Source organism: Triplophysa rosa, linkage group LG6 (genome assembly GCF_024868665.1).
Source record: "Triplophysa rosa linkage group LG6, Trosa_1v2, whole genome shotgun sequence".
NCBI lineage: Eukaryota > Metazoa > Chordata > Actinopteri > Cypriniformes > Nemacheilidae > Triplophysa > Triplophysa rosa.
In genome coordinates this window covers 593,949-617,699 of record NC_079895.1, presented here as the reverse complement: position 1 = coordinate 617,699, position 23,751 = coordinate 593,949, and the positions used below count along the sequence as shown (strand labels likewise).

General features: G+C 39.6%; 1 protein-coding gene across 1 annotated transcript; it reads left to right on the top strand.

The window, feature by feature from the left end:
* Positions 1 to 1,367: 1,367 nt before the first annotated feature.
* LOC130556129 (immunoglobulin superfamily member 3) lies at positions 1,368 to 16,692 on the top strand. The gene is made up of 10 exons (XM_057336853.1): positions 1,368 to 1,738; positions 2,258 to 2,635; positions 2,718 to 3,134; positions 3,846 to 4,217; positions 5,351 to 5,719; positions 9,216 to 9,599; positions 11,056 to 11,448; positions 11,531 to 12,340; positions 13,325 to 13,714; positions 14,433 to 16,692. The coding sequence occupies exons 1-10, from the start codon at positions 1,669 to 1,671 to the stop codon at positions 14,633 to 14,635; spliced, it is 3,786 nt and encodes a 1,261-aa protein (XP_057192836.1). The 5' UTR covers positions 1,368 to 1,668; the 3' UTR covers positions 14,636 to 16,692.
* Positions 16,693 to 23,751: the final 7,059 nt, after the last annotated feature.

Sequence of the window (23,751 nt, the reverse complement as noted above, 5' to 3'; positions counted from 1 at the left end):
AATGCTTGATGTTTACCATTGAAACTGTGACGGATCAGGGTGATGAAGACCTTGACAAATATGAGTGAGCAAGCACATGTAACCTCTGAAGCACATTCAATAACCGTACGACCGCTGACATGTGGGTGTGTTCCTATGGCTCAGTGGTTAGAGCTATATTGTGTTCGCAGCATGAAAGGCTGTGGGTTTGATTCCCAGATAACAGAAACTAATGAAATGTACTCATAAGCACTTTGACTAAAAGCGTGTCAAATGTACCGTAATGGTGCTCTTTTCAGAGGAAAGGTGCTTTTACAGTTATTTCTGTACTTTTATTTATTTAGCGGACACTTTTATCCCAGTTGAAGCGGTATATGCATCATTTCAATCTGACATTTAATCTGGTTGATCTCTACGGTTAAAGAACCACTGAACCACTCTTTCACAATTTGAGCCCGATGAATCCTGGCACTGTCATCTCGGAGTATGGCCGTGCCACCAGGGAAGAAAAAACTCATTGATGCAATAACCTGGTCATTCAGTATATTCAGGTAGTCAGCTGACCTCATTCTTTGGGCACATACCGTCGCTGATCCTAGACCTCCAATCCAACGGGAGGCTCTTACCTGTTTGCCGAGTTAAATCCAGGTGGTGACGTTTTTTGGACGGGCAGTGTTGAAGGTATAAATTGTCTCCATTTGGCTCTTGCAGAACAGCACAAGGGAAGTTACTCATGTGCCTGTGATTTTGAGCAATTATTAAACTGTCATTTATAAAAAATGATTTCATAATATATATACTTTAATATATGCTTTGATTTTGATATTTTTTATATATTTGAAACTTGAAAACTTAGTGCCCAAATTAAGTTCACCACTTTTATCTCTGATTAACATATCAAAGTGTTTAATCAGACTGTGTCTGGTTACATATAAGTGTACATAAAGTACAGTATTTATTTATGAAACATGCTCCACATCAGTCAAACTATCACCAGCAGGAGGCGCTTTTGTTCAATCTATGTTGAGACTGTGTTTGCTGTCCCTCTCAGCAAATGATCGTCTACTGTATATCAGCCCGAGTTTTCTATTGTATGATTACAGCTAGCCACAACTAAGACCTTTAATACTTTGCTTTCAAAGCCTTTGATGATTTTTTGGATGTACTTGTGTTAATGTAAAGAAAGAACATAATAATCTTGTTTGATTCTGTTGTGGAAATGAACTATTTAATGAAGTCACGCATGGATCGGCCCATACATTTAGAAACGACCCATTGCTGTGTGCGTGATACTGACTGAAACATTATTGCTCAATAGAACTGCATCACAGGAATGAAAGAGTGAGCGTAAGCTGAGATCAGTTCACTTGAACAATCATTATGAAATATATGAAATACATCATGGAGTGGGAATAATATCAGAGCAGATGATGTTGAAGAGTTCTGTGTCGAGTGTTTCATGTGAAAGGCAGACATCAACCGGAATCAGGAGAGCCGAAAAGCAGCGTGAGACTGCAGGAAAACCACACACATGACGTTTCCTCTTTCTACATGTCAGACGTGCTGTTAAACTCTCTCTCTCTCTCTGTGTCGTCTGTCAGCGCAAGAGAACACCAAGAATCTCAGGCGGAATCGTTGAAACCTGAGTAACTTGTATTAGTTGTATTGAGAGAGAAAGTGAAAGGATTGATGAGAAGAAGGATGTCAGTCGTTCAGGTCTGGCATCTGTTTCTGTGTCTCACGGGTCTCCTGCAGTGGGGTAAGATCTCCTCCACATCACACATAGAAACCATCAATTCATGTATCGTCCGTTCGTGTCTTCGATTGTTCTCTTTTTATCATGGCATTGAGTGCATTGTAGTTCACCAGAAACAGAGAAAATCTGTCATCATTTATTCACCCTCCATGTCGTTCCAAACCTGTATGACCTCATTTGTCTTCTGTGGAACACAAAAGGCGTGAATACAACTTGAGCCAAGCTTTCTAAAGCCAAACGTGGTAGAACATGTTTGGAGCAACATCATGTCATATGACATCAGTCACACAATCCTTTTATGATGCTTTCATTCAAGTCTAGTTTGGAGCTCAATGTGCCCTGCCCTAAAAAATGAGCTTCAGTATTTGGTGAAATGTCTTTTTATGTGTTTCATGGAATAAAGTAGATGTTCAGATGAGTTTGGGATGAGTAAATGATGACAAATCGATGTTTTGTTTGGATCCCCTGAAACATGAGCGCAAAAGCCCGTTCTGTCCGTCTGACGCTGTATTCTTCACACAGATGTGTGTTCCGGTCAGCATCGGGTCCAGATTCAGACGGGTCCTTTGTATCGAGTGAAGGGATTTCCCATGTCCATCTCATGTAACGTGAGCGGATTCAAAGGCCAATCGGTGCAGGATTTCCAGTTCTCTGTCAAGCGAGCTGCAAGTCCAGACGTTGCAATCAAAATGGTCAGTACTGATGATCCAAGCTTTGCTTATGCGGTCATCTCGAAGAGAGTACAGGATAAAGAGATCGAGATCGAGAGGGTGACGGATTCTTCAGTTCTCCTCAAGATCAATTCTGTGGAGATGAGTGATGCTGGAGTTTACAACTGTCACACCCCGAACAAGGTTGAGGAATATCATGGAACCTATGATGCAGACACAACACTTAACGGTAAGATGTTCATCCGTCTCAAAGAAATATTGGTGATTCATTTGTAGTCTGTGATGATGCCGATGTCTTTCGTGACGTTTAGTGATGGAGGACACACTGGTCGCATCATACTCGGGCTCGGCGTCTGTGAGCGCGTCTGAGGGGGATTCTCTTCTGCTCCACTGTAACGTCTCCACACAGACGTTTCAACACACTCATGTGTCCGTCAGCTGGTTTCTTCACGGTAAAGAGGACACCCACCCTCGGCCCATCATTTCTCTGGACAGAGATCTGACCGTGAGGCCAGGGGCTGGATTTGAGGAGCGCTATCGTTCAGGACTCATCAGGATGGATAAAGTGGACGACACGACGTTCAGACTGAAGATGCTGGAGGTCCGGCGGTCAGACAGTGGAAACATCTCCTGTCAAGCCATTCAGTGGATTCAAGACCCTGATCATCTCTGGAAGCAGATTGCCCAGAGAACCACCACGCACTGTAATGTGGACATCACGGCAGTTGGTGAGATTCAGTTTTACAATAAGAATTTATATGATGAATGTTTTCTGGATTGCTATTGACTAACATAACAAATCCCAAACTGCTTCCCACATACTTCGAAATATCTTTCCTGTGGCTCAGTGGTTAGAGCGTGTCGCTAGCAACGCCAAGGTCAAGGGTTCGATCCCAGGGGATTGCACATAGTCAGAAACAAATGTATAGCACAATGCAATGAAAGGCGCTTTGGATTAAAGCGTCTGCCAAATGTAAAATCTCTGAACTATTTCTTACACATATCTTAGACATACTTGGTTGTTACTGTGTTTGTTTTACCACAAATAAAGCCAAAAACAATGGCAAATATGCAGTTACCTTTCATAAGCGTTGGGTCTTTACCTCAATGTTGGTGTAAAATGATTTTTGTCTGCAGGTCAGAATATTTAATTAGAAGAGTAATGTAAAGCTAAAGTATTTAAGTGATCGTGCATGTCAAATTTACTATCGTCTCTACAACCATCGCTGTCTTAAACCCAAACCGTAATTGCACCTCAAATGACGTCAAACTGTATACATGTACTTACGCTTTGGTCTGTTTGGGGATTTTAGTAGTTCTATTCATGCAAACAGCACAAAGGAAACAGTGGCTTAGAAAGACCATGTAGTTTTAGCTGTTGCATGAGAACGGCAGAGATTGACGGTGTGTGTGTTTTGTTTCTTCGTGTCTCTGTTCAGAGAGTAAGCTGTCAGCGGTCATGCTGAAGGAGAAAGATCATGTGATCGAGGGCGAACGTCTGCGAGTCATCTGCTCGGTGTCTGGATTCACAGGTCCTTTATCAGTGTCATGGCAACACAAGACAGACTCTGCAGATTCCTTCAGTGACATCATCGGTCTGACTCACGATGGCGTGACGGACGAGACACAGGGCAGAGATATTCAAACGTTTCGCTCTTCAGGTGGAAACATCACGCTGGACATTAATGACGTCATGACATCAGACGCGGGTCAATACAAGTGCATCGTGACTGAATGGATCATACAAAACAATGGCATGATGAAAAAAGCCAACACTCAATCTCAAAAAGACATTTCAGTTAAAGCTATTGGTAAGATGACTATATCACATCATATCATGTATAATCATTTATACCATGGCCTGTTTGAATACTCGATTCCGATTGGCTGGAAGGTGTGCGTTTAAACCCTATAACGCACCAGTCAGTTTGATTACATTTGAAATTAGCTGACGAAAATAACCGTCACTTTCACCTGTTTGATCTAAAATTACACTGTGAACATCAATAACAGCTTTAACTTGGCAAATGACCATGGTTTAATTGGGATAATCCACAGCTAGCCGTGCGTTAAAGGGTTTTAATGCACCATTAAAACCCTTTATTACACGGCTGGTTGGAAAGCTTGATTCTGATTGGCCAGTCGCAACATTTGCAGGTTCGTTATTCCCAGATAACAACCACTCAAAACTAATAACACACGGTAACCCGGATGCAGCAAATCATTTTGACAGTTTTTTTGACAAATGAAATATAAATATGTCTTTTAATAACATATGACCAAATTGCCTGTTCGTGTCGTCTGAACGTCGTTTCTTACCTTAAAACCGAAAGTAAACGGCTTTTCCTCACGGAAGGTCTGCATTCAGTAAAAATGAGCTAATGAGATATTTCAGATTCACATTTCATGTCGAGTTTTCTCTCATGTGGCAAGTAGGTGTGTAATAAGCGGGATAATGTACAAGCAGCCGGCTGTTATCGCAAAATAAGCCCCTTGAGTGTGACACAAGACCCTCCGCTTCACGTCCTGATCACACTGTCAGGGATTATTTCAGTGATAACAACTGTTATTATTGTTATTGTTATTATTAGTGTTAGTATTTCTAATAATATTAGTGTTATTATTTCTGTGATAACACCGGCTGCCTGTACATTATCCCTTACTAACGCACAGCTAGCTGTGAATTATCCCTTACATAACTATAATAATTCATTATAATTGCATGCTTCTCTTCAGAAAAGTTGACAAGAAAATATGTGCTTGATTTTGACTGATCGCCTACACAACTTTTAATGGCCAAAAAGTGCCGTCTGTGAAGCAACTAAGCAGCATTTGTTTTGTGTTTACATGCTTTAGTTTCTCTCAATCAGAACATACAGGAATGATATTTGTATTACTGAAACAAGACTATCGATAATAACATTGAAAATGGTTTTATTTTCAGACTTACAGGTGACGTTGAAAGGTCGTGGAACAAACGGGGTTGAAGATTCACCTGTAGAACTCATCTGTACAGTCAGAGGACCCCAAACCCCTCTGTCTGTTAACTGGTTGTTTATGCCCTCACTTTCATCCACTTGGAGAAATATTGTGTCAATAAACCACACGGGAGAAATCATGTGGGGATCAGAGCAGGGAAACTATCAGCTGTCTGTTCAGATCCAGCCGTCGGTTGGGAATTTTGCTCTGAGGATTGTGAGATCCAGCAGACGACAGCAGGGAAACTACATGTGTGAGGTGAACACATATCAGAAGAACATACAGAAAACCAGCACGAACTCAAACTCTTTAGCTGTGATGGTACGGAAACCTGGTATGTATCATTCAATTGTCAATCAAATCAACATTGAGTGGAACAAAAGAAGAGCTTTTCATACTATACATCATGTTTTCTACATTCTTTAAAGATTGTGTATCACAGGCAGTTTCTGCCAATCCCGTATTAATCTTGAGTGTCTATACAGTAGTATTGCATACGTCGTATCTTGGAAGAGTATTTAGTTTGATCACATTTATAAAAGAGAGATACAGCTGGAAAACAGGAGCTGCTGGAGGCGGGACGAGTGGGGAGAGTGGGATGGAGCTACAGCACGAGCACACAACACATCATCACATGAATCCCTTCCTGTTTTCTACATTATGCACGTACACGCCAATTGCCAACAAAACACAGACGTATGACTTAGTTTGACTTACCGCGTGCAGTTCATGTCCAGCATCTTTTAGCACTGGGACCGCTCCATCTATCAGTCTCAAACCACCTCCAAATCCAGCGTTACATCCTCCGTTTATATAACATCCATCACTGAAATGCCGTGAACAAACACACACACCTAAACTTCACTATCGTAAGAGTCACGAGCTGCCGCGCAGATAACCTTGATGGTAAGCAAGTGATCTTTCCGGGCTTTTCCGAGAGAATGGCCAATAAAAGGAATAGGATCCCTGTGACGACACAGGCTTATAAAAAAACTTTCCAAAACAAGTTGGAGTGCCGGGGGAGTGTATCAAGTACAGAAATATTACGTCATACGTCCAACTCGTCTTTTAACAAGATGACCATGTGAAGCATGAGAAGCCAGCACGTGTAAAGATGTCGTGATTCTGCCTCATCTTGTCATGTCTTTCTTGATCTTGCGGCAGAATCACGGCAGGATCCCTTGTTATGTGTGGAGAGAGTCATTTTGACCCTTTCGGCCTTCGATACTCTCTCCGGTCCTTGTCTGTGTTCCCGCCCTTTTGTATCTCTCGTTATTGGTTGTTAATTAGTTCATGCCCCACACCTGTTCCCCTTTGATTTGTCCCCTTATTTAATGCCCCTGTGTTCTGTCTTGTGTCGGGTCATTGCACTGTGTTGTGTTTGTCGTGTTAGTAAGTTTAGTTTATTGTGTTGCTATGTGATGTGATGTGTTATTAGTCTAGTCCTGTTAGTTTAGTTAGTCTTGTTCTTGGTCCCCTGTTTTGTTATGTTACTCCCACGTGGGTCTTTGTTTTGTATTTTGTTGTTATTATTATTAAAAGTCTAGTTTACCCCTTGCCCTGTCTGCACTTGGGTCCTCTATCCTTTGTCCATGTCTCACCCGAGATCCCTGACAAAAGAAGTCAGAATGCATGACATAGCATGACAGCTCCGCTTTACAGACTTCCCTCAATACATTTTCTGTCACACGTCACAAATATTTCTCTCAGTCTTTCTTTAGTAGCTGCATAAAGATTTTCAATTGATAACAAATGACTTTTTTAATTTAGGAAATTTTAAATGGATGAAAATTCTGTCATCATTCACTCATCTTCGAGTTGTTCCAAACGTGTCTAAATGTCTTTGTTCTGATGAACACAGAGAAAGATATTTGGAAGAACGCTTGTAACCAAACAGATCTCAACACCCATTGACTCCCATAGTAAGAAAAATTATATATTTTTTTGTTCTGTTGAACACAAGAGAAGATATTTGGAAGAATGTAGGACAGTAAACAGTTCTGGGAGTCAATGGGTGTTGAGATCTGTCTGGTTATAAGCATTCTTCCAAATATCTAACAAAGAAATGTATACACATTTGGAACAACTCAAAGGTAAGTAAATGATGACAGAATTTTCATTTTTGGGTGAAGTATCACTTTTAAAAATCGAAACAGCATGGGTAGATAAATAATTACAGAATGTTTGTCGTTTCTCAACTCAACTCAACTTTATTTATATAGCGCTTTTACAATTTTCATTGTTACAAAGCAGCTGTACATGAGACATATTGACTATAAGCAAAATAATTAAAGTTGTACCTGCAAAAACAAGAAAAGGTTGAAAACACAGAAGACAGACATACCCACATACAAAACACTCCACACACACAATATGCACACGTACTAACACACATAGACATAGAGACACACACACACACACGGATGCGCACACACACACACACACGTACGTACACAGACACGTACACACACACACACACGCTCAGTGAGAGCACACATTTAGGATAAAGGAGAGAGAAGCACAGGTCAAATATAACAGATAATAAATTCCTATATGCAATATTAATTAAGTAAAACTTTAAGATTCTAAAGCAGCCCCCCCGGTCAGGCAGATAGTGCAAAAACAGTATGCAAACGGTGGCGAGGAACCCAAAACTCTAATCGAGAAAAAAAACCTCAGGAGAACCCAGGCCCAACCAGGGGATTCCAGTTCCCCTCTGGCAAAAGCTGCTGCCTCTGCACAAGCTCCAGAGAACTTGCACAACAAGGCTAAATAAAATAAATAAACTTAATAATAAAATAAATTATAGTTTAAGATTATCATTAATAATCTAATAGCATTTGAAATTTTGTGGTGAAGACATGTCAAGAGACCGCGTCCTTCTTTATCCAGCTCTATCATCTCAGCTCTTGTCAGGTCCCCACTTCCCATTCTCCGCTCTACCATCAGGTCAGGCCATGAACTGCATCCTGCTCGCTGTGGTAACCTTGGAACAATGAGACAAGACTGGCTGAGAGTAGAGTACTGTTCTGTACTCTTTGATGCAACAAGTACATCAGTTGTGTTTTTGGTTCCGGTTGATCTAACTAATGCAGCCTAAACCCTCAGAAGATTTATATTATGGAAGAGTAGTGTATGCAAGATTAAAAAGATGCGTCTTTAGTCTAGATTTAAACTGACAGAGTGTGTCTGCCTCCCGGACAGTGCAGGGAAGACTATTCCAAAGTTTAGGCGCTAGATAGGAAAAGGATCTACCACCTGCACTTGATTTTGAAATTCTAGGTATTACCAACTGACAGGACGCCTGAGAGCGTAATGCACGTGAAGGACTGTAATACAAAAGGAGTTCATTCAAGTACTGAGGAGCTAAACCATGTAAGGCTTTATAGGTAATAAGCAAGATTTTAAAGTTAACGCGATGCTTTATAGGTAACCAGTGCAAGGTTGACAGAACCGGGCTAATATGTTCATACTTTTTTGTACGTGTAAGAACTCGAGCTGCCGCGTTTTGGACCAATTGGAGTTTTTGTAATAAGCCTGCAGGGCAACCACCTAACAGTGCATTACAGTAATCTAGTCTTGATGTCATGAATGCATGAATTAACTTCTCTGCATCTGAGATTGACAGCATATGACGTAGTTTAGATATATTCTTAAAATGGAAAAACGCAATTTTACAGGTGTTGGCGACGTGGCTCTCAAATGACAGATTACTATCGAATAGAACGCCAAGATTCCTTGCTGACGACGAGGGTTTCTGCTCTCTTTTTTCTGCTTGCTGTGCAAAACAGTGACACAGCTCACTTTGAATCTGTTTTCTCTGTTATCAGTCAGCAAGTTAACCCTTTCCAGACCCAGGTCCTCTTTGGAAAGCACCGTCAACACTGATGTTAAGATGGAATGCTCAGTCACCAAGGCAACCACAAACAGCTCTCGATTCAAACTAACCTGGATGTTTGGATCTCAGATGCTCTTGACTATGGACACAGATGCTGTTGTCAGATTTGGTCCTGCTGCTGGCCTGGAGATGGAGCAGAGATTTCGCATGGAAAAAAGTGAGAAACAGACCTTCATGCTGAACATCCATCAGGTGCGCACATCTGACAGTGGAGAGTACAGGTGTGAGGTGGAAGAGTGGCTTCAGGATCCTCTCGGTGACTGGTCTCCTCTAGAGAAGAAGTCTGTTTCAACACAGCTTCACATCAAAGATAAAGGTACAGAAATCAAGGGTTTAACTGTAATGTAAAGCAGGGCTGCCAACGTTTGACTTCACCTTGGAGTGAGATTTTTGTTGTGGAGGAACTGCAGAGGGAATGGGATGGTGGAACACAAAAGCCTTGCATTAGAAGTATTGTGATAACAATTTCATCACTTTCATTCATTTGTGACGTGAACTGTCCCTTTAAATGGGTCATATGACACGGCTAAAATGAATATTATGGTTTGTTTTAGATGTGATGTAATGTGTATACAGGATTTAAGGTTGATAAACGCTGTATTTTCCACACACCGTGCATGTTTGTATCTCCTCTTTGCTCCGCCTCTCTGAAACACACAGATTCTTTACAAAGCTCATGGCTCTGAAAGCGAGGTGTGCTGTGATTGGCCAGTTCACCAGTGTGTAGTGATTGGTGGAATACTGCAAGCGTGTGAGGGAAATGTGACGCCTCTGACCATATTTGGAACATCAGGTTCCTCTTCAGTTGTACTGACAGGTACGCCCACCTTACTCGCGTCTACATTTGGGCGGTCTCAGTCAAATCAGACCACCAACTGACGTAGATTTGTGGGGGTGTGGCTACACGAGGTGTTTCAGGCAGGTCTGGGTGAGCGTTCGCTTTTACATAGAACGACTCTTTTGTTCCCACACTTTCATTTCTGCAATTTTACACGTCTAATACATGCATGAGCAACTTATAACACACCAAAGACACAGAACAACACGTGTTCACGCCATATGACCCCTTTAAATTTCACATTTGTCTACAACATATGTCATCGAGGTTGTCTTATTTTAGTTAAAAACGTTATAAAATTAACGCAATCATTGTAATTTCATTTTTACCTTGAAATGTAACGGTTGCCTTTCTGAAATAAAACCAGAAATAATAACGCATGTGTACATGACGTATGTGTACATTACATGAATCACGTAAATTACAAATTTTCCATTTAAAACTGCATTGTAGTTTGCGTCAGTGGATACCGCTAAACATTTCTATTGTTAAGAAATGGTCATGTATTGAATGTTTAGCCTCTAATGTCATCCGTTGCACTCGAACCTTAACTGTCTCCTTTGATTTGATTGGTCGCCACACCGACTCTGTACAGTTACTCCCGCCTTCTTACATGTGATTGGCCAATGGCCGCCTTATTTTAACATTGAGGTCCACTGCTAGACCGCTGAGGAAAAAAGTTTGGAGCACCAAAAACTACAGATAGGCTTTTAGGCATTTCTATCACAAAGTGTGTTACACACTGCAGAAAAATGGCGGTGCGATCCTGCGTGAGAAAATGGTTGTGTGGCGTGAGCGCGTCAGAAAACAGTCATGACGTGAGTCTCACAGCGAATGCGTGACAGTTGGCAGCCCTTGTTTTCTTTTCAAACCATTCTAAAGATTAAAATACAATTTACTGATACCGAATCACTTGGTGTTCTGTATGCTGCAGGAAGTGATTTTAGGATGAATAAAGCAAACACTGAGCTGAAGGTTAAAGAAGGAGAGCCGCTGACGCTGAAGTGTTTGGTGGACGGTGTTGGCAGTGATTCTACACTCCGTTACTCGCTTTCCTGGTTCTTCAACCAAAACCAGTCCTCCAGTGTGTCACTGCTCACTTACAGTTACGACGGACGATTAAAGTACAATGACAACGACGAGGGACGATTTCACTTGTCCAGTTCAGAAGTGGGCTCATTTCTCTTGATCATCCCTCGATCCCTTCAGGAAGACAGCGGACGCTATTATTGTCAAGTTCATCAGTACCAGCTGGACTGTAAAGGCCAATGGACAAATAAAGCAAGTGACACGTCAGCTTCTACTGATGTTAGTGTTCATCCTTTAGGTGAGTGGTCTCCTATATACTGCAAGAAAAAAGAAATCACGAGAAAATGGTTTTTAATGTTGTTTATTTGGAATACAAACAGACAGTAAACTGCACGTGCAGAAGGAGAACCGAAACCTCAACGTTACAAATCTACAAGCAGGCTTCACCGTGGACTGTTTGATTGACATGCGATCCAGTGACGTGTCTGTGTTTGAGGTGACTTGGTCCAAGGGTCTGAAAGATGAACGTCCCGTTATCATCTTCAACGCCAGCCGCGACGGAACCCTACACAGTGCCGTTAGTGACAAAGAGCTGCTGTTTGGACGCCCAAGTGCCACACACTATAAACTGAGCGTTCCAAACATCCACCCCAGCGATGTGGGACTGTACCGCTGTCACGTCGTCGAGTGGATTCAGACGGCACCAAACCACTGGAGAAGAATAGGTGAAGACGTATCTGGAGAGCTGTCGGTGTCTGTAGAGACGGAGGATGAACCAAAAGAAATCACTTTTACCACGAACACCACTGACAAGCGTCTTGACATTAAAGAAGGAGATTCTTTTGAGCTTGCGTGTTCTCTGAATGTCATTAAAGAAGACCCGACCCTCCGCTACACACTCCGCTGGGTTTTCAATAGCCTGAAATCTAGCAGCAGGATTTCTTTATTAGAATACTTGAATGATGGGCTTCTAGAGTACCACGAGGAGAACAAGCAACGGAAAAACAGGTTAAGCTTCTCCAGACCATCTCTCGGTGTGTTTCGTCTGGTTGTACTGAACTCCGATAGAGATGATGATGATGGACAATACCAGTGTATGATTGACCAGTACCAGCTCAACTGTGATGGGACATGGAAACAAACGACATCTGGCAAATCAGGCGTAACTACTGTCAACGTTCACAATATAGGTAAGCAGATTTATTTCCAGAATCTGATGCAGGATCCTCTCGTGATGTCAGTCATTGCTCTTGATCCTGTCATCAGTCTGGAGCATGTTTGAAGATGCTCTGCTGAACGCTGGCCACTCAGAAACTCTGCAAACAGCAAAAACCCCAAACTTTTCATGTACTCTTATTAATGGAATGTTGCTCATTTTTAAGCAAAAGTAGTGCATCTTTAAGAGTGTCTATCAAAGAGACGTGTTTCTTTGGTTCTGTTGTCAAATCTCACGAGATGAGATTGAATGAACAACACTTTGAGTAGAGATACAGCTACACCGCAAAAAAGTCTTACTTCTGGTTTTCTAGTACAAATATCACACGGTGCAGATATGCCACGTTATCTAAATTCTTTCAAAAAAACAACAATACAGTCTTTACAGACTCTGATCAATACAACACAAACATTTCTCTCAATCTCTATTTAGATATTTATCTAAACGTCCACAAATTCTTCAATCAAGATACATTGACTTGACAAAAAAGTGAGCCAAGAAAATATATTTATGAAAGAAAATATTACGTTGATTCATATTTATGTTTAAAACAAGCAAAAACATCTGCCACTAAGGTAAGACAGACTTAAATAAATGTTCATCAATCATTTCATAAGTATGTTTTCTTAGGTCACCTTTATTATTAAATAAATTGTACTAGAAAACAAGAAATTCATTATTTTGCAGTGTACTAAATGTCCGTCCCCTCACGTACAGTAGTGTAGTGTACTATATAAGTGTATAGGGGATGATTTTGGACACAAGCTTACGATTTGGCCAAAATGAGGTACTTAAGAAGACAATGTCATTATACTTTAGTGCTTTCTTCAGGAGCACGTGGCGTCTCGGTAAATCTCTGTGAATGCTGACCAGGCAGCGCACTATAGATTTTGGGACGGAACTACAAAAGTGAAATGAAATGTGTTTGATATACAGTATGATGTTGTGTTTTCAACAGAGAGTAAACTGCACGTGCAGAAGCAAAACCAAACGCTCCACATTACCAAGCTGCCGGCTGAATTTACCATTAACTGTGAGATTAAATCTTGGTCCAGTGATAAATCTGCTTTTGAGGTCACCTGGTTCAAAGGTCACGAGCAAGATCAACCAATCAGCATCTTTACTGCCAAGCGTGACGGTACCTTAGACAGTGCATTCAGTGAAAAGAATCTGGTGTTTGGACGGCCTCGTGTCAGATACTACACACTGACCATACGAAACATCAACCCCGCTGATATGGGCCAATACTACTGTCAGGTAGATGAGTGGCTGCTAACGTCTGCTAACATCTGGAAGAACGTGGCTTCTGATCAATCTGGAGAGATCTCTGTTCATATTCACATTAAAGGTAACATCATTTAACTTGTGCTGTTTAAAGATGCAGTAAGAGTCATTTCACTAGATTCCATCAGCCCATGATCACCTCAACACATCCATTCAAAGACATGCCAGATAGCACAGGTACAGTACGTCTGTAAGATGTCTGCTAAAGGTCTGGAGATCTAGAACCTCGCATAAACATCTTGAAAGAGCATTTTTACATACATTCTGAATTATAAACATCTTACAGACATCTAAGATCTGACAGCAGAAGTCTCATAGACTTATTGCAGAAAAAATGTCAAAAATACGTCTTGCAGACGCCAGACGCATATGCAGATATCAAATAGATGTCTGCCAGATGTATGTGTTCTATTAGGGACATATACTGTATATAGAGTCGCTAATGTTGTGGCATCTTGGAGAACGTTGGCATTTTAAAACAAAAACTGAAATGTTGACTCTTCCAAGATGGCGGATGTGTCGTTGTATCTGAAGCAGGTGAATGTGGCATCTACATATTATACATATCTATCATCAAACCCCAGTTAATATAAGCCATTACAACCTATTATATTAACATGGGGAAGGTTTTTGGATATTCAGATTTTGAGTCAATGAACTGAAAATCACATTCTGATTTCTGTCAGGTTCTAGTCACCATCTAGCAATGGTTTCATTGAAAAACATTTGTTTCTTTGTTTTCCCATGAATCAGCAATCTTATATCTGATTTTTTTGTTTCAGGTGAAAGAGAAGAACAGACTGACCCTTTAGGAATATCTCTGGGAGTTTTGATTCCTCTCATCTGTGTTCTTGCGTTGATCATCGTAATACTGTTGATAAGAGAATACAAGAGAAATTCTGATCTAAAGAAGAAAGAGTGCCTATGGGCTGAAAACAACCCGCTCAACCCTGTTAAGACTGACGCTGGAGGAGATCAACCATAACTTCATCACATCACATACAGTACAGGGTTGCTTACAGAATACACATGAGCACAACACCGAGAAACAAAATGCTTCAAAAAAATGGACAATTATATATAAACTTGAAAATGATATAACTTTGTTATTTTGAGGGTTTTATTGGAATGCCAATACAACTTGGTATATTTGTTTGGGATAATGCTGGCCAGCCTTGTCTAGTTTAAATGACAAGAAATCAAAAATCTAAAGACACAGTAATGAATAAATGTGGAATAAAATAGAGTTTTTTGGCTTCAGGCGGTAACACAGATTACTTTTATTGAACAAATAATTCACCACACAAGCAAAAAATCATATAATTTGCTTTGTATTCATTTGATCTTAGTTATCCTAGTTTTATTTATTATAATGTTGACATTGTTGGCATGCTGAAGATGGAAACTCAAGATTATGATGCAACAGAGAAACTTTCAAACATGCATAAATGCACTTAGATCTCAAATAAATTTGGAGTCATGTGAATGTGTTCATAAACACATTTGTTATTGTTACAGATATGATAAAGCTATGTTTCATTAAATGAATCCACATGTCTCTCTGCCCACAAGCATACGGTTCAACAGTTGTAAGTCAAACCATCATCTGCTCTGAGCAGACCTGTGGCTGAGGTTTCTGCTGATCTCACAATGAAAGCACAGGGGAAATGCTTGCTTTGCAAAAACTCAAAGTGCATGACTAAAACCACAGAAAAGTTAACAGTACCACACATTTTAAAGACAGGTCATCACTGTCAAAACCTTTGATAAGTTCTCTGAATTTGGCTTTAAGTCATTTCAGTTTACTATTGTGTGAAAATGTTTTACATTAGCCTACTTCAACTCATCAAAACATGTTATAGCAACTCACCACTGGCACACATTTTCTTTTCATTTCACAATCGGACTGTTATATTTGGGAGCTTGTTTTACTGTGCTTTTGTCCAAATACCCATTGAGTTCCTCAAGGGCTTTACCTATATGTACAAACACTGACCTCTATTGAGCAAGAGGAAACGTTGAGATGTGCTTACTGCGATCCTTCTTTTTGCATTTGTACTGCCCACGCCGTCATCAATCCCACAATCCATCGCGAGGTGCTACAGCGGTCACAGCGAAACTGTGGGTTGTTGTCATTAGTTTGTCTTTCAGGTAAACCAGCCTTCTATCATGTTGAAGCAATATTATGAAGTGAAATGTGAACAAGTCAACGTGTTTGTATTTACCTGTACGGCTTTACAGCGTAGATTTAAAGTCCCAGAGAAAATAAAAAATACTATTCTTATTTTTACATGAAATATTGCATATTGAAATATTGCAGCGTTTATAGCAAATAGCTTATCAATGTGGATCTTTTTTTTTTTTAATTCACGTACCCTCATAATCTTCAGTTAAAACCTGAAAATGCACTTCCACCCTGAAATGATATGGAGGAATTTCATGATATGTCTTTATGTTATTGATCTGTCTTTATGTTTTTGATCATTATTCACTATGTATTGCTCTTCGTTTTAAACACATTTGTATGAGATTCTGAAAAGCACCCTGCACAGCTGTGTTTTTGATGTCTGGCAGTGTTTATGAAATCTGGGGACTTTTTCCGGCCCCAACCCTACAGTATGACCAAATCTGGGCATGTTCCGCCCCGTTACTATGACTATAATCTACATTGAGCAAGGCCACAGAGAAGGAGGTGAAGAAGGGGAAACAGGTCATGATGACCATGACATAATTGTGGTGGGCGAGGATATGTAAAAATATATTTTAAAAATGAGGTAATAGCCAGCCTACCATGAATAAATACGCACCTTGTTGCCTGGGATATATTGGTGGCAGAAAATAACAATTGGTTAATAAAAATAAGAGATAACAGGAATCTACCTGACTGGTTTTAGAAAGGACCACCTTTCAGAAGTTTCACTATAACTGTAGACTGAAAACACTTGGTTTTTAGATGACTTGGAACATCTCACTTTGTTTGGCTCGAGCAAATAAAGTTAACTCCTTGACACCCGGACCTTCTTTGTCTGAGAGATTTTTTGAACTACAAGACTGATATTTTCCACAACAATGACTATCCATCTCAAATGATGTGAATTAGACGGCTTGGGCAGAGCGTCCGTTAAAGTGACACTTCACCCAAAACTGAAAATTCTGTCATCATTTACTCACCTTCGAGTTGTTCCAAACCTGTATAAATGTCTTTGTTCTGATGAACACTGAGAAAGATATTTGGAAGAGTGCTTATAACCTGACAGATCTCGACCCCCATTGACTCCCATAGTAAGAAAGAACAATGGTAGTCAAAAGTGCCCCAGAACTGTTTGCTGTCCTACATTCTTCAAAATGATTTTATAGCGCAAAAAAATGACGTAACATTGATGTGCGCATGCCTGGTAGGATAATCTGACGGGTAGAATGAAATTTCGGGACACCAGCCCATTCTAAACCCATAAAACCTGGCCCCCCCACTAAACATAGCAGCCCCCTCACTTTGTGCACCCTGGCGCCGACTCTGCCGTGTGGGTCCAATGATAGAGCTGTCTATTTGTGAAATATGTTTTCTGCAGGACGTGCACAGACATTTTGAGGGGCATGGGCTCAAGTGGAAAAAAGGGCACTTCTCATATTTGTTTTAATTTTTTCCAAACAAAATGTTAAATATATTAAAATAACTATTTATATAAATCCCTCACACTCACCCAATTGTTTCATGTTCCGACAATGGTCTTCTGTAGAATTCACAAATTTTATCACAAGAACAGGCAACAACAAAGGAAATTAAGCCACAATGTGTATGTTTTTTATGCTAAAGTTTCAAGTATATATTTAGGATAAATGACTGCACAAAGGAAAATGACATATTTTCACTAATAATTTATATATATATAATTTATTTTGCACAAGCCAATAAACTGTTTTAAAGGAGTCATATTGCATGGCTAAAAGGAATATTATGGTTTGTTTTAGATGTAATGTAATGTGTATACAGGATTTAAGGTTAAAAAACGCTGTATTTTCCACACACCGTGCATGTTTGTATCTCCTCTTTGCTCCGCCTCTCTGAAGCGCGCTGATGTTTTACAAAGCTCATGGCTCTGAAAAGCGAGGTGTGCTGTGATTGGCCAGTTCACCAGTGCGTAGTGATTGGTGGAATACTGCAAGCATTTCACGGAAATGTAACGTCTCTTACCATATTCGGAACATCAGGTTCCAAAGCAATTGTACTGACAGGCGATACAATGAGATTTACAAGTACGCCCACCTTAACTACGTGTAGATTTGGGCGGTCTTAGTCAAAACATGTTACGAAGTGACGTAGATTCGCCGGGGTGTGGCTACACGAGGCGTTTCAGGCAGGTCTGGGTGAGCATTCGCTTTTACATAGAATGACTCTTTTGTTCCCACACTTTCATTTCTGCAATTTTACGTGTCTAATACATGCATGAGCGACTTATAACACACCAAAGACACAGAACAACACGTGTTCGCGCCATATGACCCCTTTAATTATTTTGCTGTTATTGGGACACCAACAATGAACTTCACACTAAACTGAAAAAGGCAGTAGGTGCTAATTTGTTATTTTACAGCACAAAAACCTGCTAAATTAATTAAACCACACTGCAAAAAATGATTGACAAAATACACAAATACAGCAGATTAACTAATTATTATTATTATTAATATTATTATTGTTGCTATAATTACACTTACTGTACACACACACACACACTGATGGTGACAAGAACTTTGTTTCACATTTGAGGGAGGGCTGTTTAGATCTATCAGCATACACAACATATAAAATGGTCATTAGATGAGGAGTCTGACATCAAACCGATCAAGTTATTGTTTAAGGCGGGACACTTAATGTACTGTTCAAGTTTGACATGTTGATCTATTATCTATTATTGACTAATAACTGGTGGTATGCTTTGGTTATTTTGTTTATCCTATTCATCTTAATTGCCTGACAAATGTATGCAAGTTAGCACATTTTAATGACTTAATGCCTGGTTTAAATATCAATGAGGCGATTCTGATGACGTTATTAATTTGACTGTGTTCAGCTGTCGTTTCTCCATCCAGTTAGCATGTATGCCAATGATATACTGCCTTAGCGAAACTTTAGCTTACTCATTAGCTCATAAGTGATGGATGTTAGCAAAACAATATTTGCAGTTTGTCTTTTGGATAATTAGGTGTGAATTCGAAAGCACACGTAGCTAGTCTGTTCATCAGCACTCACCCCCACACCAAGAAGACAAACGCTACTGGAGAGGAGTGAGGGCTTCATTTCTGTGACTCTCTGCATGACGTGCCAAACGTGCTACACACACAGCTGTGCTGCGCATGTCCGCTATGTGCGGCTGCGCGCCTGCGCGGAGACGCGGATGGAAGAAAGGCGTCGGAACTCTCAACATTTCCCGACCTGACCTGACATTTCCAATTGTTTGACAAGGAAAGCCGTGCGCAAACAGAAACACATACGCGTACACATTCATATATCCAATTATTAAAAAATCCCAGAAAAAGGGCACTTTCTCTCGAGGAAGAAAATGCACCTGGGCTCAAGCCGCCAAAGCACCCCCCTCTGCACGTGCCTGGTTTTCTGAGTGTTTCAGATTCAGTCTTTGACTTCTAAAGTTTCATGCGAGTGATCAGGGCTTCCTGTTGGAAGACTTCATGGCAAAGGAATTGAGTTTTTATTTTGACAACACAAGCAGAACAGAAACAGATGTGAAGAATTGATCAGAGCAGATAGTTTGTCTCCTGCCGTGGTGCCCACAAAGGTCTCCAAAGCCTCGCCGTGTCTCCTGCCATCTGTTCTGCTTGTGTGCATCATATTTACAGACACTTCATTTACTCAACCTTGTGTTGCTGCAAAGGAAATGTTTCACTCAATGAATGAGCTGTTGATTTCAACTGCCAAGCTTCAATTATTAAATCATATGATTATTGTGTTAACAGATTGACGTGCAAGTCTTAATTCAGTGATAATATCTTCCATCTGCTCTTCCTTAAAATACAGATCGGAGTTATGTGTTGAGATTGAGAATGCTTAGACATTTCTCATGTGTGTTGTATCTGTCACTTTGAATATGTGTAATGATTTTAAGCTTTTCATCTGTGTGCTTCTGATTACACTTGCTCTGTGTGTAAGATGATGCAAGTGTAAAATCATGGATGTCCGTCTAAATTTTAAACTTGACCGTCATTTCAAAGGCACGGAGATAGTGTTTATTGAGGAGTTGTAAGTGACGTCTTGCAACAAACTCTTCTAGGTTTAAATCACACGTTATGCATCCAAACCAGCATTATGTGTAAATGAGCTGCTGTGCCTTTATGATGTAAGCACTCCATTCACATTGATTGTAATATTAGGAGTAAAGAAATTGTACTTTAGACAAACTGAATGGAATAAAAATGGAATAAATCTCTTTTTTACTCTTTTCCAGTGCAGTATATATGAATGGATGAAACTGTAGCAAGTCACTTGTAGTGTTTATGCTTTTGTGCATCTTTATATAAAGAATCCTTTAATGCTTCTTTTAGTCTTGTGACAATATTACATTTCTTGTGACATTATTTTCAGCAATGAACTGACGTGACCAGCAGAGGACGCTACAGCTCTTCTGACATGCTCACTGTCTGCTGTGGATGTGACGATTCACGATAATGATCTCAAAATACGTTTTTTTTTTCAAAATGAGTTGATAAATTAGAAATAAACAACTGCCCTTTTATTATTTCTCAAATGCTGCACATTTCTTTGTTAAATAAAAATATATTTTATGTCAAATAAAACTAATATCAATTTTAAAACAAATTCCAAATCAAATAAAAAATGAATAATACAAAAGTCTCTTTAATAGAAGCAAACTAGAATTTGTCTGTGCTTTTCCTAATTTTTTTAATATAAAGAAATATCAGCACATCCACGTTTACAATTTTTCAGGAAACATAGCGACCCCTGCTGTTCAAAACATGCATTGAGATTCATTTAGCATCTCGTCTCTGAATCGTCACATATAATAATCGATTTTCAACCGACTCACGGTAAAACGTTACATGACATCCCTAGCTGTCAATCAATGATCACGTGACTGAGACACTGGACAACAAGTGGTGAGCCCAAACAGTACGAAAATTGTCATCATTTATACATGGCAGCACCAGTAGTGATTGTGTAGGTCACTGTAAATCACTGTCCTGACACTCGGATTGATTGGTATAAACTGCAGCAGTTTGAGTGTTTAATGAGCAGCAGGGTTTGTGACGGATGTGTAGTGAGACTTGAGGGAAACGTAAGAACGTTTGTACTCTGTGAGGACAACACTGATATAGTAAGTGTTGCGTTTAGTAGCTCTACCTCAATGTAGAAAAACAGCCAAAAATAATGTCCAATGATGTCTGGGCCTGCCTAAAGTGTGTTCTCTATTTTGTGTCGTATCTGATCTGTATTTACCCTGAGGGTGATTAAAAGTAAATATAGTACACACATCCCCTCTGAACATCACTGCTGTTTTGTCTTATGTATGTCATCTCTAGTCTTTAGATGTTATTTGTGTTTAAATTGGGCTGTAATCATTGTTAATTTAATATAATTTCCTAACACGATGAAAGATAGCACAGTACTGTACCTTAGAGATCTGTCATGCTCCTCTCTTTATACTGTTTGTTGAAGTATTCATGAATCACAGACTGTCGGCTCTTTTTCATATGTGTAAAATCTACTACATGGTCACATCAGCAACACTGACAGGAAAACAAAGGTTTGGTCAAATATTCAGATGGAAAGATGATGATGAAATGAGACTGTATGGCCGACAGAGATGTAAAGAAAACTGTCTGCTTTCTCATGTTCTTCTCGTGTTTTTCTCATGTTCTTCTCGTGTTTTGCTCATGTTTTGCTCATGTTCTTCTAATGTTTTGCTCATGTTTTACTCATGTTTTGCTCATATTTTTTTGCTCAGCTTTCCTGTTGCTCAATGGTCAGAGCATTGCGTTGGGGTTCGATCCCAGGGGATTGCACATACCTATGTATAAATGTATAGTATCATGCAATGTAAGTCGCTTTGGATAAAAGCGTCTGCCAAATGCATAAATGTAAATGTTCTTCTAATGTTTTGCTCATGTTTTTCTCATGTTCTTCTCATGTTTTGCTCATGTTCTTCTAATGTTTTTCTCATGCTCTTCTCATGTTTTGCTCATGTTTTTCTCATGTTTTGTTAATGTTTTTCTCATGTTCTACTAATGTTTTTCTCATGTTCTTCTAATGTTTTGCTCATGTTCTTCTTATGTTTTGCTCATGTTGTGCTCATGTTTTTCTCATGTTCTTCTAAACATTTGCTTATGTTTCTCTCGTTTTTCTCATGTTCTTCTCATTTTTATCTCATGTGTTGTTCATTTTTTCCTCATGTTCTTCTCATGTTTTGCTCATGTTCTTCTCGTATTTTTCTCATGTTCTTCTCGTGTTTTGCGCATGTTCTTCTAATGTTTTGCTCATGTTTTTCTCATGTTCTTCTAATGTTTTGCTCAGGTTTTTCTCATGTTCTTCTAATGTTTTGCTCATGTTTTTCTCATGTTCTTCTAATGTACTTCTAATGTTTTTCTCATGTTCTTCTAATGTTTTGCTCATGTTTTTCTCATGTTCTTCTAATGTTTTTCTCCTGTTCTTCTAATGTTTTGCTCATGTTTTTCTCATGTTCTTCTCGCGTACTTCTAATGATTTTCTCGTGTTTTGCTCATGTTTTTCTCATGTTCTTCTCATGTTTTGCTCGTTCAAAGATTTGTGGAGAAGAAACATTCATCATCATAACCTTGTCTAAAGGTTGAACAGAAGTTTATGAGTAGTTTGAACTTTTGGGCAGTTTAAATGTATCCTCCTTTGTGTTTTTGTTAGCTGTTGCTAAGATGTTATTATGGGTTGAACACCCATCAGGTTGTTAGTGGAGATGTTATGAGTTTGAAGTGAGTGTGTGATGTTGAGGTCTGTCGGGTGAGTTTTGGAGTCTCAGTGGTTGCTAGGATGTTTTTAAGTGATTCCCAAGACTTTCTGTGTGTTGTCCAGTGTGATGCTATGAGGTTACAATGATTTGAAAATCAGTCAGGATGTTGTGTGGATGAATTTTGTGTTTTGGTGTGGATGTCTCTGTGTTCAATTTTTAGACATTTGAATTCAATAATGTATATTTTGGTTGCATTTGTGAGTTAATTAAAATATAAAATAAGCACATAATATCATAATATTGAACTTAAGACAGTTCTTTTTTTTTCTCAAGATTGATTTACAAAGCATATGACATTTATTCTTATGAAACAAAATGAAGATGTTCTTAAGAAAATATCTGAGGACTGCTAAAGAAGGAACAGTATTACGAGCTTCCTATCTTAAGAACAATCTTATATTTTGTCTTAAGAACAGTTTCATGAATCCGACCAGGTCTTTAATTCTAATCATGCACGAGAACACACTGACATCAGCTCTGATGACGTTTCATTAGATTCTGAAGTTGACACGATTTAGCAGTCCTGAGAGGTTATATTAACAGTCCATTAACACCTGAGGTGTGAGCGGTAGATCTATAAATACAACAGGACCTACACGTGTTTGTGTGTTGAGCGGGTGGAGAGCTTGCAGACTGTGAAAGAGTTGTTCAACTGTCAGTTCTTTTTAGTTCCACTTCACCTTGTTTCTGAACACGTCCACACCACAGACGTCACAGCTCCTCCCCTGCTCACGGCTGGTTTGTGGGTCCTGTGTGTTTGTGTCATAATCACGCGCTTCTTGTTTTTATACCCTGCTATAGAAAAACCAGTTACAGTTGACATTTTATTCCGTCACAGGCCTGAGCTGTGTAATCTCACCACGTGTACGTCAGAATGAGCACTGATGCGGTCTCTCTCTCTCCTCACGTTTGTATTTTTGTAATGCAGGCGTTAATGCAGGAGACTTTATTTCCAGAATAAAAAAAGTGATTTGTGTTTCACACTGTCTTTGAGCTCAGATATCAAAACACAGAATGTTATCTCTTGTCTTGTCGTCTTCATGTTGTGTTGTTGGGATGATGTTATGGAGGTGACATTGGGGGAATA

Excerpts from the sequence above, each read along its gene's own strand:
- LOC130556129 (XM_057336853.1), top strand. The coding sequence starts at position 1,669 with ATGAGAAGAAGGATGTCAGTCGTTCAGGTCTGGCATCTGTTTCTGTGT. Across the intron at positions 2,636-2,717 it reads TGCAGACACAACACTTAACG|TGATGGAGGACACACTGGTC; the intron begins GTAAGATGTTCA and ends CGTGACGTTTAG. Across the intron at positions 3,135-3,845 it reads TGTGGACATCACGGCAGTTG|AGAGTAAGCTGTCAGCGGTC; the intron begins GTGAGATTCAGT and ends GTCTCTGTTCAG.